Source organism: Phalangium opilio, unplaced genomic scaffold, assembly GCF_054372755.1.
Source record: "Phalangium opilio isolate 3A_F unplaced genomic scaffold, DU_Popi_V2 ptg000013l_1, whole genome shotgun sequence".
NCBI classification, from domain to species: domain Eukaryota; kingdom Metazoa; phylum Arthropoda; class Arachnida; order Opiliones; family Phalangiidae; genus Phalangium; species Phalangium opilio.
Genome location: NW_028324148.1, coordinates 11980483 through 11997772, shown reverse-complemented (window position 1 = coordinate 11997772; position 17290 = coordinate 11980483). Strand labels below are relative to the sequence as shown.

The following is a 17290-nucleotide window of genomic DNA, read 5'->3' as shown; positions in this document are numbered from 1 at the left end:
CCTAGTATTCGCGAATATTAGGGTTAAATATTCGCGGTTACTAGGCTTAACTATTCGCGATTAATCGGGAAGGAAAAAAATTACCAAGGCCCAACTATTCGGTATTTGATAAAGAAAATTTTTGGGTATTCGATAACCCGTTCGATACCCAAAAAGTGGTATTCGCACACCCCTAGTTGAAACCAATATTGCGAACACGGTGACAGACACACAGACACGTCCAATGTAATACCTCTCCGTGACGTCATCGTCACTCGGAGAGGTAAAAATTATTTTGATATACTGGAAAAATCTTCACTTTGCTCGTGCAAACCACAGTTTTTGAATTCACAAACTCAAAGCCCCCAACCCCTATAATGTTTATAACACTCATTCATTCCAACCCAGTAACATAAGAACAAATAACAAACAACATAATTTTAGAACTTGATTTATATTACAAATTCAATTAATGCTTTAATTAGCATCATAAACTTTGTTATATAAAACTATATTTCTTCGTGGTGAGACCTGCTTCCTCTAACTCAATACCTTGGACGCAAAATTACTGCAAAAATCGATATTAAAAAATCCCGCAAGATGGCGCAGTTTATATGGGAATAAAAATTAAAAATAGCTGGCTGGGTTTGAAGTAAAACCACGTGTAGGTGTACCACATGTCAAGGTTTTAGTTAAAGAAAGCTGTGTCACCACACTGCTTCCTATTCATGGTATGTTAGACCCAGAGTAAGAACAACGAAGCAATATTTCTCAACCAAATCTTCAATCTGTGAAAATAGAAAGAACAACATACGTTAAAAACTGTAGATTTGTGCTTGAAAATACAAGATCCGGAGAACGTACAGTTTAAGTATTTACGATATGAAGTATTATGTTGACATGCTTTACATAGGAACGTAATAGGGTTCCTATGTTAAAGGGAGGGTGAAGTGGAAACTAAAGTGATTTTTTATCGATTCTTCTTCTAATTATAAGAGCAGTCTGCATAGTCAAACATTCAGGAAATACTTCCGAATGATTTTAAAATTCAAATTAGGTTCCGATTTTAAGAATAATTTTAAAGAAGGTCCTACGACCAATCGCGTAACGCCCTGCCTTTTTGTTAACAAAATTCTCGTGGCACGCTCCATGTCTCGCACCACGATTGTCACATGGGGCGCAAATTTTATCAAATCTCGTGATAAATTTCATTCGACACGGAGCGTGCCACGAGAATTTTGTTCATAAAAAGGCAGGACGTTACGCGATTGGTCGGAGGTCCTTCTTTAAAATTATCCTTAAAATCTGAACCTAATTTGAATTTTAAAATCATTCGGAGTTGGTATTTCCTGAATGTTTCACTATGCAGACTGGTCTTATAATTAGAAGAAGAATCGATAAAAAAATCACTTGATTTTCCACTTCACCCTCCCTTTAAGCATGCCAACATGGCAGTGATTTAAGGAAATCAGGAATACATGCATCGTTATTAGGATTAAGGGGGACTTGAGATTATAGCACTATGGAACGTTTTCTGGTCTTATATTAAATTAAAACTCGGAAATTTCATAAATAACATAATAACAATAAGTATGACTTCCGTAATGCTAAATTTCCTCAGGGCTTGTTCCCACATTAGAGATTGTGGTTTAGTGTGAAAACGGGATGGGCAACTATAAAACCATACTACTCTACGGCTATGCCTCACCACCAGAAGTCGCTTCCATGAACGTTTTTACACATAAATAAATGCGGAAGTCATGGTTTAACGTTTTTAATGAGTAGAGATGGGCCGATACCAGTTTTAACCGATACCGATATCATTCGATACTTGGGAAACCGATACGTACCGATACCGATATTTTACCCGATCCTTCGAATAAACCGATATTAAACCGATACCGATATACTAACCGATATCAATAAGAAAATAGATGCTATAATATAGGTTGTAGAGATGGACCGATACCGATCCCATATCAGTATCGGTACCGATATTTGACTTTAAACGATATATCGGTATTGGTTGACAATGAACCGATATTTTTCCTTAAAAAATACCGGGTAGAAATATCGGTTCATTTTTAACCGATACCGATATATCGGTTAAGGTCAAATATCGGTACCGATACCGATATGGGATCGGTATCGGCCCATCTCTATAAATGAGTGCCTATCATACTTATTGTTGCGTTACATAAGAAATTCCTAAAAACTATTGAAATACGTACAATTTTCTTGGTAGGTTTTCCAGCTCCGTGACCGGCTTTAGTCTCGACTCTTATTAAGAGTGGATTCCGCTGTAAAATTAAACGTGCCGTATATAATTTGAATATATATTTAAACTTATAACTGTATATTATGGTTTTCCTTTGTGTATATAACTGTATATTATGGTTTTCCTTTGTGTATATAACTGTATATTATGGTTTTCCTTTGTGTATATAACTGTATATTATGGTTTTCCTTTGTGTATATAACTATGTTAAATGAAGCCCACTCAGCTCTAACCTGTTTTGGATTCTTCCCAATTACTTCTTGCAGCTGAGCAATGAACTTTAAGGAATGAAGAGGCACAACTCTGTCATCGTGATCGGCAGTTGTCAGTAAAACTGCGGGGTACTCGACAAAATCATCTCCATCTTTAGCCTTCACATTATGCAGAGGTGAATACCTAATAACACATCAAAATAATGTATAGAACCATAAGTTTATAAGATATGTTCCATAAGTATGTCACTACCCATACTTCGTAATGTTAGAGGCTTAATGAGAGCTAGTTCAAGAACGACAAGCAAGAATTGAAGTCCTACACTCGATTTTGCAGTCCATACTCCTCTTTAGTCTGTACTACAGACTAAGCCTTTGACAGCGCCTCACTAGGCGTCGCTTTACCTCGAATCTATGACGTTTCACCTACGTCACTTCAAGACAAGCTCTCATTAACGAGTGACACACTTATGGAACATATCTTATAAACTTATGATAGAACTTATATGTCAATAGATATAGAAAGCATTGAATTCTTATGAACAAAATAGTAAGCTATGACCACCCAAAAGAATACATATTAGCGTCTAATTTTGACAAGGAGAATACGCGGATCTCTACAGGTTTGCAGTGAGTTTCCCAAGTCTAAGAAGGCGAGGGTATGAAGCTTTATAACTACGCACTTCAATAAGTGTTATGGATTTCAATAAGTAAAGACGGAGACTCCGAAATGAACTAGGCCCATGCGTGTCGCGAAGCGAGAATATTTTTTTAACTAATTTAGTTCGCCGTGTTTTCCCGCTTGGGGGCGCTGACACGACCGTAAAATAAACAAAGTTCAACCCCGTGACCCTGTCGACTTCTTAAGTATTTGGGCCGAGGTCGCGGATTGTAAGTATACGTTTTTATTACTCTTACTGAATTATTTTAATTGAAATAATTTATTTTGTTGTCATCCATACAATCTAACCGAAAGATTCAATAAAAAGAGAATAGCCCCAAAAACATTAACGTTAATTTTAGAATGAAACTTTTCTCTATCATAAAAATTTTATGAGTGACCCCTAAAATATCAACGATAATTTAAGGATTACCCCTGTCACAACGGTAATGTGAGCGCCATCTCGTACACATATATGGTGAAAATATTTTCCTTAACAAACTGGATATTTCCCCACATAAAATTTAACTTGCATGGGCCTAGTTCATTTCGGAGGCAACGGTAAAGAGCGGGTTGATTAATACATAAAACATTACTGTTCTTACTTGAAAAGGTATTCAAATTGTTCCTTGTTGTCCGAGCACCCATAATCGGAACACCACGCGTGCCCTATAGTAAACTTGTGAAATCTCAGCATATCTAAAACGCTATAAACAACATAAAATTTAAACTCTTAATCTCAGTCATTAAGGATATATAAAAGGATTGAGTCATTACCCAACATCAGCAACAGCACATCCATATAGATCGGGTCTCTGGTTTAAACAAGCTCCAACTAGCAAGCCACCATTAGACGCTCCATTAATAGCTAACCTGCGACAAATTGAAATTACGCGAAAAAAATGTTATATCATTCCTTTTTGACGGTTAAAGACAGAAGGGCTTACTTTGGAGTCGAGGTGTACTTGTTTTCAATTAAATACTGAGCAGCAGAGTGCATATCATCAAAGGTATTCTGCTTGCACAATAAACTTCCAGCTTTGTGCCATGTTTCCCCATACTCACTGCATAAAAAATGGTTTAGATGTTTTCTTATCTAACAATATTTACCTACTTTTGAGATAGGCCAGAATTTTATACCCTCAGTTGGAACGATCAATTAGAATGGACTGTACTGTACTACATATGACCAAAAGTTCATAGATAAAAACAAACAGTACAGTAACACTTTGTCCATTCAGTTCCCAACCTTTGGCTATAGACGCCATCTTAAATGTGAAGAAAATGACCTTTCCCTCAATCACTACCAGCGTGGGAAATAAGGCGGTGGCACAGGGCAAATGACCAGTTTAAAAATTGCCTGGACCAGTTTCAAAATTAAATCGGAGGGGGGTCAGTGGTCCACAGGACCACTAAGAAAATACAAGGGTTTCCAGAGTCCAGATATTAGCTAATATATTTTAACTATCCACTTCTTCAATTTAGCAGACGACGCGCCCTGGTCAGTGGTCATGGACCAGTTTATTTATTCCAGGCCAGAGGGGTCGCTGGCCCAGTGGCCAGTTTAAAAAAATCCTTATTTCCCACCCTGATCACTACACGAACCAACAGCTCAGAGAAGATAGTTTTATGAGGTCAAAGTTCATAGAAAATAGTACTCAATGGTGCATGGTGATCCAAACGTTAATTCTTGGTACCATCTACTATTTTAGAAACCTATTCTCGCATGTTACCCTGTCGTGAAGGTATTCTGGTAATCATACAAAGGGGGGGGGGTCAACCCATTCTGAGGGTGAAGGGGGATTATCATATTACATGGCGCGAGAAAGCTTCAACGAAGCATACTTTTTGTTTGTATCTATGAAAATTTGATATGAAGTGATAACCGACGATTTTGGCCTACTAGCTTTTAGCCTAAACAAGAAGTTATATCAGTATCTCATTCCCCCTTTCAAAATACAAGGGGGGGACGTAAAAGGAGGCCGGACTATTTCGCTACACTCTCCTCAGTCGGAAAATATGACTGTAATTTTCGTCACTCGCGTCGTCGCGCTGACGTGAGTTTTCAAGAACCAATGAGATGCTGGTTGTAATTTAGAGACGGGGATTGACTCCGGACAGGCTACGTTTGGACTGGAGATAAAGCTGGAAATATGGCGAATTTATATCTTCTCTCTGAGATCCTAGATATAACTTCTTACCCTAAACAAAACGTGTAAAAGTGGCCCAGCTGCGCATTCCAAGTAAGGGCATACATTACTGATGAACTCTTTAATTACTTACCCGCCACCTCTTAGATTTGGGGCTGCCCAGATTCCGTTAAGATTTTGCATGAACAAAATTCTAACTGGGTGAAAATCAGCCATTCTGCTATGGTTAAAACCACCATATCCATAGAGAAGACACGGTGCAGAGCCATCTAATTTGATGTCCTGTGATAGACATTAAACTTAAGTTGGCAGTTATTTTAGCTTGTGGTTGGTCAAGATATTTTAAAGGGACTGCAAAGAAGGCATCGGCGGGTGGGTAAGAATTATTTGAAATACGTCAGAGGCACGTGACCGAGGAGAGGCGTGGTTCGAAGAAGCTTAGTTCGTTTTATTTCGAAAACCACCACTTCATGGAATTGGCGCTGCAATCTTGCGAAAAAAAAAGGACTAGATGTCCAGTTTCACTCCATGAGGAGTCTTTGTATCTTGGCATCTGTGACGTATTTCAAATAATTTTTACCCACCGGCCGATGCCTTCTTTGCAGTTCCTTTAATTTCAACTACCAGAAGGTTTTGAAATTTGAATATTTTGCAAACTTATCTTACAAACCTTTTTATGAACTATGAACATGGGCACTTTGGTTCCATCTGTACTATTGTAGAAGATTTGTTTCGTTTCAAAGTCATCGGGGTTGAAACCTTCAAGAGTAATGTTCCTAAATAGCTAAGATGCCACAATATCAATTTCACACTCAAATTTATCATCCAAAAATAGCTCTATTGAATATTCAGGGTTGCCAAGTCAGTATCAAATTCCTGGTTTTCCTCGACTTATGGCAACCTTGAAATTAATTTCGATAGCTTTTGATTGTACCTTGGGAGTTAGCAGTTCCTCTTTTAGATCAAGAATGTAAATTGTACCCGGTGATAAGAAGGACATGAATTTGTAAAAAATCTGAATAACAAAGTTATTATTCGCTTTCAACAAATTAAACATTTTTTATATCAAGAATTCATATATGTTTCAAAGAATGTGAAAAGGTCAAGATCACTATAGTTTGTGACGCTCAAGATGATCACCTTTGATGAAAAATTTATCTATATCTATATAAATCAAAGTCCTGACTGACAGACTGACTGATAATCAACGCCCAGCCCAAACCGCAAGCCCTAGAAGGCTGAAAATTTGCAGGAACGTTACTCATAAGTAGTAGGCGCGTGCTAAGAAAGATTTTTCCAATACGCCGCCATCTTAAAAAATGGCGTCCAGAAATGTAAAAAATCTTCTCTACGCAACTGAGTCCGCGCGTTTCAAACGATTTCACAAATATTTAGTACACTGGTTTCCTTTAACTTATAGACGGGCTGAATGGTCTTTTGGGTTCGATTTGTTGCCATCTTTCTAAATGGCGGCCAAAAACTAAAAAACCCTTCTGTATGGAATAATGTCCGCGTGAAAAGTAATAAAAAATGTCCTGACGGGCTGACGGGCAACGCCGAGTGCCTTCGCTCCTAGGGTGCTACAAAATTATTAGTCATCAGTAAAATCTACCCATTCTTTGTATCATTTTGATGGAAGTTCTTATTACAAGCGAGCGACGCCGCGGGTAACAGCTAGTATTAATATATGTAAAAGTGCATGCACTTATTGCATCATATAACTGCTATAAATGTTTCAGGCAAACGAATTTTCACTACAAAGTATACGAAGATGATACTGAAGCCTAACACTGGTGTTGTCTGCTACAGTGCAAATAGCTTGATTCTGTTTCACCACATTAACTTCAGCAATAGACTGTACACTCAACTATTATTAGGTTCTCCACGACAACTCGTTAACCAATCATCGAAGGGAGGGTAATTTGAGGTGGGTAGAAGTTACGTTACAGCCATAAAGCATTATGGATAAATCCCTCATTATCATGGTTCATACAACTTTTGGAAAACAAATTTCCCTGAGATTTCCAGGTTTTTCCCTATATACTTCCCTGAGTTTTCCAGGTTTTTCCCGTAGGAGAGGGGGGGGCAAATAGGACTATAACATACTCAAAGAACATCCCCGTATCTCTAGTAGAACCAGAGTTATGAGCCTCCAAAGTTTAGTGTAATGTTAATCCTATGGAGGGTATGTTCACGAACATTTTCCTCAATTACTCGGCCCCTGTTTGTCGTAGCCCTACGTTTTTAGTATGGTTGGATGGGGGACAAATTGGACTATAACATACTAAAAGGACATCCCCGTATCTCTAGTAGAACCAGAGTTATGAGCCTCCAAAGTTGGGTGTAATGTTAATTCTATGGAAGGGGGTATGTTTATGAACATTTTCCTCAATTACTCGGCCCCTGTTTGTCGTAGCCCTACGTTTTTAGTATGGTTGGATGGGGGACAAATTGGACTATAACATACTAAAAGGACATCCCCGTATCTCTAGTAGAACCAGAGTTATGAGCCTCCAAAGTTGGGTGTAATGTTAATTCTATGGAAGGGGGTATGTTTATGAACATTTTGCTTAATTACTCGGCCCCTGTTTGTCGTAGCCCTACGTTTTTAGTATGGTTGGATGGGGGACAAATTGGACTATAACATACTAAAAGGACAGCCCCGTATCTCTAGTAGAACCAGAGTTATGAGCCTCCAAAGTTGGGTGTAATGTTAATTCTATGGAAGGGGGTATGTTTATGAACATTTTCCTCAATTACTCGGCCCCTGTTTGTCGTAGCCCTACGTTTTTAGTATGGTTGGATGGGGGACAAATTGGACTATAACATACTAAAAGGACATCCCCGTATCTCTAGTAGAACCAGAGTTATGAGCCTCCAAAGTTGGGTGTAATGTTAATTCTATGGAAGGGGGTATGTTTATGAACATTTTGCTTAATTACTCGGCCCCTGTTTGTCGTAGCCCTACGTTTTTAGTATGGTTGGATGGGGGACAAATTGGACTATAACATACTAAAAGGACATCCCCGTATCTCTAGTAGAACCAGAGTTATGAGCCTCCAAAGTTGGGTGTAATGTTAATTCTATGGAAGGGGGTATGTTTATGAACATTTTGCTTAATTACTCGGCCCCTGTTTGTCGTAGCCCTACGTTTTTAGTATGGTTGGATGGGGGACAAATTGGACTATAACATACTAAAAGGACATCCCCGTATCTCTAGTAGAACCAGAGTTATGAGCCTCCAAAGTTGGGTGTAATGTTAATTCTATGGAAGGGGGTATGTTTATGAACATTTTCCTCAATTACTCGGCCCCTGTTTGTCGTAGCCCTACGTTTTTAGTATGGTTGGATGGGGGACAAATTGGACTATAACATACTAAAAGGACATCCCCGTATCTCTAGTAGAACCAGAGTTATGAGCCTCCAAAGTTGGGTGTAATGTTAATTCTATGGAAGGGGGTATGTTTATGAACATTTTGCTTAATTACTCGGCCCCTGTTTGTCGTAGCCCTACGTTTTTAGTATGGTTGGATGGGGGACAAATTGGACTATAACATACTAAAAGGACATCCCCGTATCTCTAGTAGAACCAGAGTTATGAGCCTCCAAAGTTGGGTGTAATGTTAATTCTATGGAAGGGGGTATGTTTATGAACATTTTCCTCAATTACTCGGCCCCTGTTTGTCGTAGCCCTACGTTTTTAGTATGGTTGGATGGGGGACAAATTGGACTATAACATACTAAAAGGACATCCCCGTATCTCTAGTAGAACCAGAGTTATGAGCCTCCAAAGTTGGGTGTAATGTTAATTCTATGGAAGGGGGTATGTTTATGAACATTTTCCTCAATTACTCGGCCCCTGTTTGTCGTAGCCCTACGTTTTTAGTATGGTTGGATGGGGGACAAATTGGACTATAACATACTAAAAGGACATCCCCGTATCTCTAGTAGAACCAGAGTTATGAGCCTCCAAAGTTGGGTGTAATGTTAATTCTATGGAAGGGGGTATGTTTATGAACATTTTGCTTAATTACTCGGCCCCTGTTTGTCGTAGCCCTACGTTTTTAGTATGGTTGGATGGGGGACAAATTGGACTATAACATACTAAAAGGACAGCCCCGTATCTCTAGTAGAACCAGAGTTATGAGCCTCCAAAGTTGGGTGTAATGTTAATTCTATGGAAGGGGGTATGTTTATGAACATTTTCCTCAATTACTCGGCCCCTGTTTGTCGTAGCCCTACGTTTTTAGTATGGTTGGATGGGGGACAAATTGGACTATAACATACTAAAAGGACATCCCCGTATCTCTAGTAGAACCAGAGTTATGAGCCTCCAAAGTTGGGTGTAATGTTAATTCTATGGAAGGGGGTATGTTTATGAACATTTTGCTTAATTACTCTGCCCCTGTTTGTCGTAGCCCTACGTTTTTAGTATGGTTGGATGGGGGACAAATTGGACTATAACATACTAAAAGGACAGCCCCGTATCTCTAGTAGAACCAGAGTTATGAGCCTCCAAAGTTGGGTGTAATGTTAATTCTATGGAAGGGGGTATGTTTATGAACATTTTCCTCAATTACTCGGCCCCTGTTTGTCGTAGCCCTACGTTTTTAGTATGGTTGGATGGGGGACAAATTGGACTATAACATACTAAAAGGACATCCCCGTATCTCTAGTAGAACCAGAGTTATGAGCCTCCAAAGTTTAGTGTGATGTTAATCCTATGGAGGGTATGTTTATGAACATTTTGCTTAATTACTCGGCCCTTGTTTGACGCGAATTTCCCTGATTTCCCTGAATTTTACTAAAAATTCGAAATTTCCCTGAATTTTCCCTGAGTTTTTCATCAACTATTTATTTCCCTGATTTTTCCAGGTTTTCCCGGTTTTCCAGGTTTGTATGAACCCTGTAAATTATTCCCCATCTGCTAACACTATGTTCCCATGACATTTTTAGTAACAACAATGAATTCTTTTAATTAACACACTACTCTTAGTTACTTACCACATCATCCTTTTTCCTCCCAGAGTAACCTACAATGGTCCCGACCGGAATTGGGATATTCATGATTGGACTTCCCGTTTTCAGTTTGCAGAGTTTGAGAACATTCTGTCAAGTCAATAAGTGATACAAAAGATCATGGTCACAAGTCATTTGCTCACGAAAATCTATTTTGTTTTGGTCACTTCGGTGTGGAGGAAGGCTGTAATATAATAGCTATGACTACAATATTACCTTGACATCTTGCATATAACAAAGGACTAGCTTGTCTTGACAAACAGCAGCGGCCCAATCAAGAATATCTTTGGGATGCTCCGCTACTAAATCCACCCAATTTTCCTGAAAATAATTAAATCCAGCTCGAAAATTAACAAATATTATAGATTTGAAGAAAGAAGCGCCATCTAGTGGCATAATTTCATACTTCTTCCGGTTTGTTCAGGTCAATTTTGATTAGTCGATAATTTGGAGCATTATTATTTGTTTTGAAGATAAGAGTCGATCCTTCGTTAGTTACGTAATCATAATCATTGTCAAAGTTATCGACGATGCAAGTGATATTTAAAGGACCTAAACATTGAGAGTGAAAATTAATTTATCACCTCTTTAAAATAAAATCTGTCCTCCATCTTAAAGGGACTGTAAAGAAGGCATCGGCGGGTGGGTAAAAATTATTTGAAATACGTCAGAGGCACGTGACCGAAGAGAGGCGTGGTTCAAAGAAGCTTAGTTCGTTTTATTTCGAAAACTACCACTTCATGGAATTGGCGCAGAAATCTCGCGAAAAACAAGGACTAGATGTTAACTAGTTCCACTCCATGAGGAGCCTTTGTATCTTGGCATCACGTGATGTCTGTGACGTATTTCAAATAATCTTCACCCACCCGCCGATGCCTACTTTACAGTCCCTTTAAATTATAATCATAATATCTGTACCTTCAATTCCATTAGGAAGTGACTTAAGGTCAAAGTAATATACTCTGCTATCAGAGCACCCTTCTTGGGCAAAAAGTATCAGGTAATTTCCACAGTCACTAACTTGGGCAAAGCTGTAACAATTATAATTATATTCTTCATATCCTCATTTCACCAAGTACATGACGTCACACGTGAACGTAAACATGCAAGACAGTGAATAAAACGTTTACAAATATACATACGTCATCCATTTTGGATGTTCGTCGAATGAAACGCATTTGATATCTTCACTCTGTTGCTTTCCAAGAATATGATAGTATATAGTGTGGTTTGTGACCGAATCCGTTTCGGTACCTTCATTCTTTCCATCCTTGGCTGGATACATCTGATTTATAATTAAGAAATTCATAGTTTTTTATCAATTAGGTGAAACCGGAAGTGCAGATAATACAAACCGAGTAAAAGAAGCCTTTGTTATCATGAGTCCATGCGATACTTGAGAATTTGACATTGGTCAATTTATCAGGATAGTCTTCTCCCGTCGCCACATTTCTGACCTACAATGTTTAATGTAGAAATTACATGGTATCATTCCCTAGTATGTGTGGCAGAAAGTCTCCTTCTATATCTATATAAATCAAAGTCCTGACTGACTGACAGACTGACTGATAATCAACTCCCAGCCCAAACCGCAAGCCCTAGAAGTCTGAAACTTTGCAGGAACGTTACTCATAAGTAGTAGGCGCGTACTAAGAAAGATTTTTCCAATCCGCCGCCATCTTAAAAAATGGCGACCAGAAATGTAAAAAATCTTCTCTATGCAACAAAGTCCGCGCGTTTCAACCGCTCTTGCAAATATTTAGTACACTGGTTTCCTTTAAGGGCTGAATGGTCTTTCGGGTTCGATTTGTCGCCATCTTTTTAAATGGCGGCCAAAAACTTAAAAACCCTTCTTTATGGAATAATGTCCGCGTGAAAAGTAATAAAAAATGCATCCCTAGGGGCTGACGGGCAACGCCGAGTGCCTTCGCTCCCAGGGTGCTACAAAAATATCAGTCATCAGTAAAATCTACCCATTCTTTATATCATTTTGATGGAAGTTCTTATTACACGCGAGCGACGCCGCGGGTAAACAGCCAGTGGTGTTATAAAGGACTATACACTGTACTATACTATGTTAATATGGGTTACATAATCTTAATGCAATGGGTTTAATCATTTAAATCAATTTGATCCAACATTAATGTTAACATGGGATACATGATCTCAATGCAATATGCAAACACCATGTTAGCCCAAAATATTGGTTTTTGAAAATCTAAGCTACTGGTTTTTACTTTTCAGGGTGTACATCATTACAATATTCCTATCCCTAAACATTATGGTGTATACTTTTTCATCAAATTTCTTAATATTTTCAGAACAAGTGTAACATATAGTGTAGATTTTAAGAGTAGAAACGAACCGCCTCTACTTTTAACAGTGTTACCCCCAAAGAAGGCATCGTTAACAAAATTAAGGCTCTTTCAGACGATCCAACTTTTTGACTCAGCTCGATGGGTCAAAAAGTTGTATCAACTTGCCCAACTTTTGAAGGGAAAAGTGAAATAAATCCTTCCTATTCACACGACTAAACTTTTACCGCCAAATGGAACTTTTTAAGCGCCACCTACCTTGGCACTTACGAAATAACCCGCGAAAAAGGCTTTTTTTTCGTAATTCATTTTGATTGGCTGGAGAAATGAAACTAAAAAGTTGAGTCAGCAAAAATTGGATCACTGATCCAATTTTTCCAAGCCAACATTTTTGGTGACTCAACTCATCCAGCGTCTATTCACGCGATCCAACTAGTTGATTCAACTCGAGTTGAGCCATCAAGCTAAGTCAAAAAGTTGGATCGTCTGTAAGAGCCTTTAGAAGAACATTGAAGCAGCTAAAAGTCCTAATTTGATATCATTTTCTTGTTGTTGTAAGGCATGTGTTAAAAAAAAATTAAAATATTCATACATGAATGGTAACCCAATCGGATCCACTTTTACTCAATCCATAACCAAAGAGTTCTCCATCTTCAGAAAACGACGTCATGCTCAGTGATACAGTACCATCGTCAGATAACTTATTTGGATCAAAAAACGCTCTTGGTTCTCCATCAATGCCATCTTGGACGTACAAGACACTGTTAAGTAAGATTAAAACGTGAATTTCAATAGGGAAATAATTATTTAGTATGGTAAGAAACTACCTATGATTCTGCAACCCAGTATTCATGTAATAAAAATATCTGCTCCCTCTTTTGAAAGGACATCCATATTTCGGGTAATCCCACAGTTCAGTTAACCTACCGAAATTAAAATGGTTACCATTTGGTCAAATTGAACTACGCTTCCCCCCCTTCCCCCGATTTACTTTTATTGAACACTCCACCCCCCCCCCCCCCGATTTACTTTTATTGAACACTCCACCCCCCCCCCCCGATTTATTTTTATTGAACACTTCACCCACCCACGATTTATTTTTATTGAACACTTCACCCACCTCCGATATAATTTTATTGAACCCTTCCCCGATTTATTTTTATTGAACCCTTCCCCCAGATTTATTTTTTATTGAACCCTTCCCCCAGATTTATTTTTTATTGAACCCTTCCCCCAGATTTATTTTTTATTGAACCCTTCCCCCAGATTTATTTTTTATTGAACCCTTCCCCCAGATTTATTTTTTATTGAACCCTTCCCCCAGATTTATTTTTTATTGAACCCTTCCCCCAGATTTATTTTTTATTGAACCCTTCCCCCAGATTTATTTTTTATTGAACCCTTCCCCCAGATTTATTTTTTATTGAACCCTTCCCCCAGATTTATTTTTTATTGAACCCTTCCCCCAGATTTATTTTTTATTGAACCCTTCCCCCAGATTTATTTTTATTGAACCCTTCCCCCAGATTTATTTTTTATTGAACCCTTCCCCCAGATTTATTTTTTATTGAACCCTTCCCCAGATTTATTTTTTATTGAACCCTTCCCCCAGATTTATTTTTTATTGAACCCTTCCCCCAGATTTATTTTTTATTGAACCCTTCCCCCAGATTTATTTTTTATTGAACCCTTCCCCCAGATTTATTTTTTATTGAACCCTTCCCCCAGATTTATTTTTTATTGAACCCTTCCCCCAGATTTATTTTTTATTGAACCCTTCCCCCAGATTTATTTTTTATTGAACCCTTCCCCCAGATTTATTTTTTATTGAACCCTTCCCCCAGATTTATTTTTTATTGAACCCTTCCCCCAGATTTATTTTTTATTGAACCCTTCCCCCAGATTTATTTTTTATTGAACCCTTCCCCCAGATTTATTTTTTATTGAACCCTTCCCCCAGATTTATTTTTTATTGAACCCTTCCCCCAGATTTATTTTTTATTGAACCCTTCCCCCAGATTTATTTTTTATTGAACCCTTCCCCCAGATTTATTTTTTATTGAACCCTTCCCCCAGATTTATTTTTTATTGAACCCTTCCCCCAGATTTATTTTTTATTGAACCCTTCCCCCAGATTTATTTTTTATTGAACCCTTCCCCCAGATTTATTTTTTATTGAACCCTTCCCCCAGATTTATTTTTTATTGAACCCTTCCCCCAGATTTATTTTTTATTGAACCCTTCCCCCCGATTTATTTTTATTGAACACTTCACCCACCCACGATTTATTTTTATTGAACACTTCACCCACCTCCGATATAATTTTATTGAACCCTTCCCCGATTTATTTTTATTGAACCCTTCCCCCAGATTTATTTTTTATTGAACCCTTCCCCCAGATTTATTTTTTATTGAACCCTTCCCCCAGATTTATTTTTTATTGAACCCTTCCCCCAGATTTATTTTTTATTGAACCCTTCCCCCAGATTTATTTTTTATTGAACCCTTCCCCCAGATTTATTTTTTATTGAACCCTTCCCCCAGATTTATTTTTTATTGAACCCTTCCCCCAGATTTATTTTTTATTGAACCCTTCCCCCAGATTTATTTTTTATTGAACCCTTCCCCCAGATTTATTTTTATTGAACACTTCACCCACCCACGATTTATTTTTATTGAACACTTCACCCACCTCCGATATAATTTTATTGAACCCTTCCCCGATTTATTTTTATTGAACCCTTCCCCCAGATTTATTTTTTATTGAACCCTTCCCCCAGATTTATTTTTTATTGAACCCTTCCCCCAGATTTATTTTTTATTGAACCCTTCCCCCAGATTTATTTTTTATTGAACCCTTCCCCCAGATTTATTTTTTATTGAACCCTTCCCCCAGATTTATTTTTTATTGAACCCTTCCCCCAGATTTATTTTTTATTGAACCCTTCCCCCAGATTTATTTTTTATTGAACCCTTCCCCCAGATTTATTTTTTATTGAACCCTTCCCCCAGATTTATTTTTTATTGAACCCTTCCCCCAGATTTATTTTTTATTGAACCCTTCCCCCAGATTTATTTTTTATTGAACCCTTCCCCCAGATTTATTTTTTATTGAACCCTTCCCCCAGATTTATTTTTTATTGAACCCTTCCCCCAGATTTATTTTTTATTGAACCCTTCCCCCAGATTTATTTTTTATTGAACCCTTCCCCCAGATTTATTTTTTATTGAACCCTTCCCCCAGATTTATTTTTTATTGAACCCTTCCCCCAGATTTATTTTTTATTGAACCCTTCCCCCAGATTTATTTTTTATTGAACCCTTCCCCCAGATTTATTTTTTATTGAACCCTTCCCCCAGATTTATTTTTTATTGAACCCTTCCCCCAGATTTATTTTTTATTGAACCCTTCCCCCAGATTTATTTTTTATTGAACCCTTCCCCCAGATTTATTTTTTATTGAACCCTTCCCCCAGATTTATTTTTTATTGAACCCTTCCCCCAGATTTATTTTTTATTGAACCCTTCCCCCAGATTTATTTTTTATTGAACCCTTCCCCCAGATTTATTTTTTATTGAACCCTTCCCCCAGATTTATTTTTTATTGAACCCTTCCCCCGATTTATTTTTATTGAACCCTTCCCCACGATTTATTTTTATTGAACCCTTCCCCACGATTTATTTTTATTGAACCCTCCCCCCCGATTTATTTTTATTGAACCCCCCCCCCCCGATTTATTTTTATTGAACCCTTCCCCCGATTTATTTTTATTGAACCCTTCCCCGATTTATTTTAATTTAACAAGCCCCCCCCCCCCGATTTATTTATATTAAAGCTCATCTCTGATTGGTTGGTTTAGTTCTTTAAGGGGCTGAAAGCGGCTCATTTCCTTGATCCTCATAAGTTTAGGAACTGTCAACTATGTATAATTTTTGCTATGGGCTTTTGCATTGGATTTTGAACATAAAGTTCATTACCTTTGTGTCATTTTTTCCTTATATTCACATTTTTCGATAAACGGCAAAGTAATTGCATTTTGGGCATCAACAAACGCCTTGGTTTCTGGAGAATCAGGATCTTCTAGCCACCGATAGGGATCAGGAACCTGTGTTGAAATTTTTTTTTATAACGTTTGGGATAAGACTAGGCAAAAACTGACGTATGGTTTTTAGTGAAAATAAATATATTCTTAAAAATTCTTTAACTTTTAATGACATTTTTTGTTTTTTTTTATTTTGTAATGTTGCAATTTATTGTTGAGTCACTCTTACCATTGTTCCATGATAGTTATCAACAGTATCATCCTTCCTGGTTTTTGGATACCCAATTACATTATCTTTCATTTTGGTTGTTAAGTTGTTACTCAGAGGTTTTAACAAGTTAACAAAATCCTTATTTCGAAAATTGCACTTAAAAAATGCTCCACAATTTAAAATCCTACGACAATTAACTCTTAAAATTGCAGTAGTTGCCAGTTCGTCCTGCCTGTTGTACACAAGTGACAGCCGGTCAGTTACAGAACTAAAGAATGAGAATTGTAAACCTTCTGCTATGAGTAATCTTGAAGCGTTGCCTACGTTAATCAAGGCCTGTGCGCGGCGCCGATTTTTATTTTTATTTTGGCAATTTAAGTTGCCAAATTCTCTCACCTGAGGCGCAGTAATAGCTGGACCTA

At 37.8% G+C, this 17290-nt stretch overlaps 1 protein-coding gene across 1 annotated transcript; it reads right to left on the bottom strand.

The window, feature by feature from the left end:
* Positions 1 to 414: 414 nt before the first annotated feature.
* LOC149709151 (prolyl endopeptidase) lies at positions 415 to 17168 on the bottom strand. Its single transcript, XM_089864558.1, has 19 exons — positions 16887 to 17168; positions 16593 to 16720; positions 13442 to 13537; positions 13207 to 13375; positions 11655 to 11756; positions 11442 to 11584; positions 11218 to 11330; positions 10706 to 10851; positions 10516 to 10620; positions 10285 to 10389; positions 6215 to 6295; positions 5951 to 6064; positions 5414 to 5562; positions 4078 to 4194; positions 3908 to 4003; positions 3736 to 3837; positions 2491 to 2653; positions 2211 to 2279; positions 415 to 767 (listed from the first exon to the last, which is right to left on the bottom strand). Exons 1-19 carry the CDS (start codon positions 16956 to 16958, stop codon positions 702 to 704), a joined length of 2136 nt encoding a protein of 711 aa, XP_089720684.1. The 5' UTR covers positions 16959 to 17168; the 3' UTR covers positions 415 to 701.
* Positions 17169 to 17290: the final 122 nt, after the last annotated feature.

Bases quoted from the DNA above. Each gene is read 5' to 3' on its own strand.
- LOC149709151 (XM_089864558.1), bottom strand. From the start codon at position 16,958: ATGAAAGATAATGTAATTGGGTATCCAAAAACCAGGAAGGATGATACT. The intron at 10,621-10,705 runs GTATGAAATTAT...AATTATTTTCAG, and splicing joins ACCTGAACAAACCGGAAGAA to GAAAATTGGGTGGATTTAGT. The intron at 4,195-5,413 runs GTAAGTAATTAA...TTTTTTATGCAG, and splicing joins CCAAATCTAAGAGGTGGCGG to TGAGTATGGGGAAACATGGC.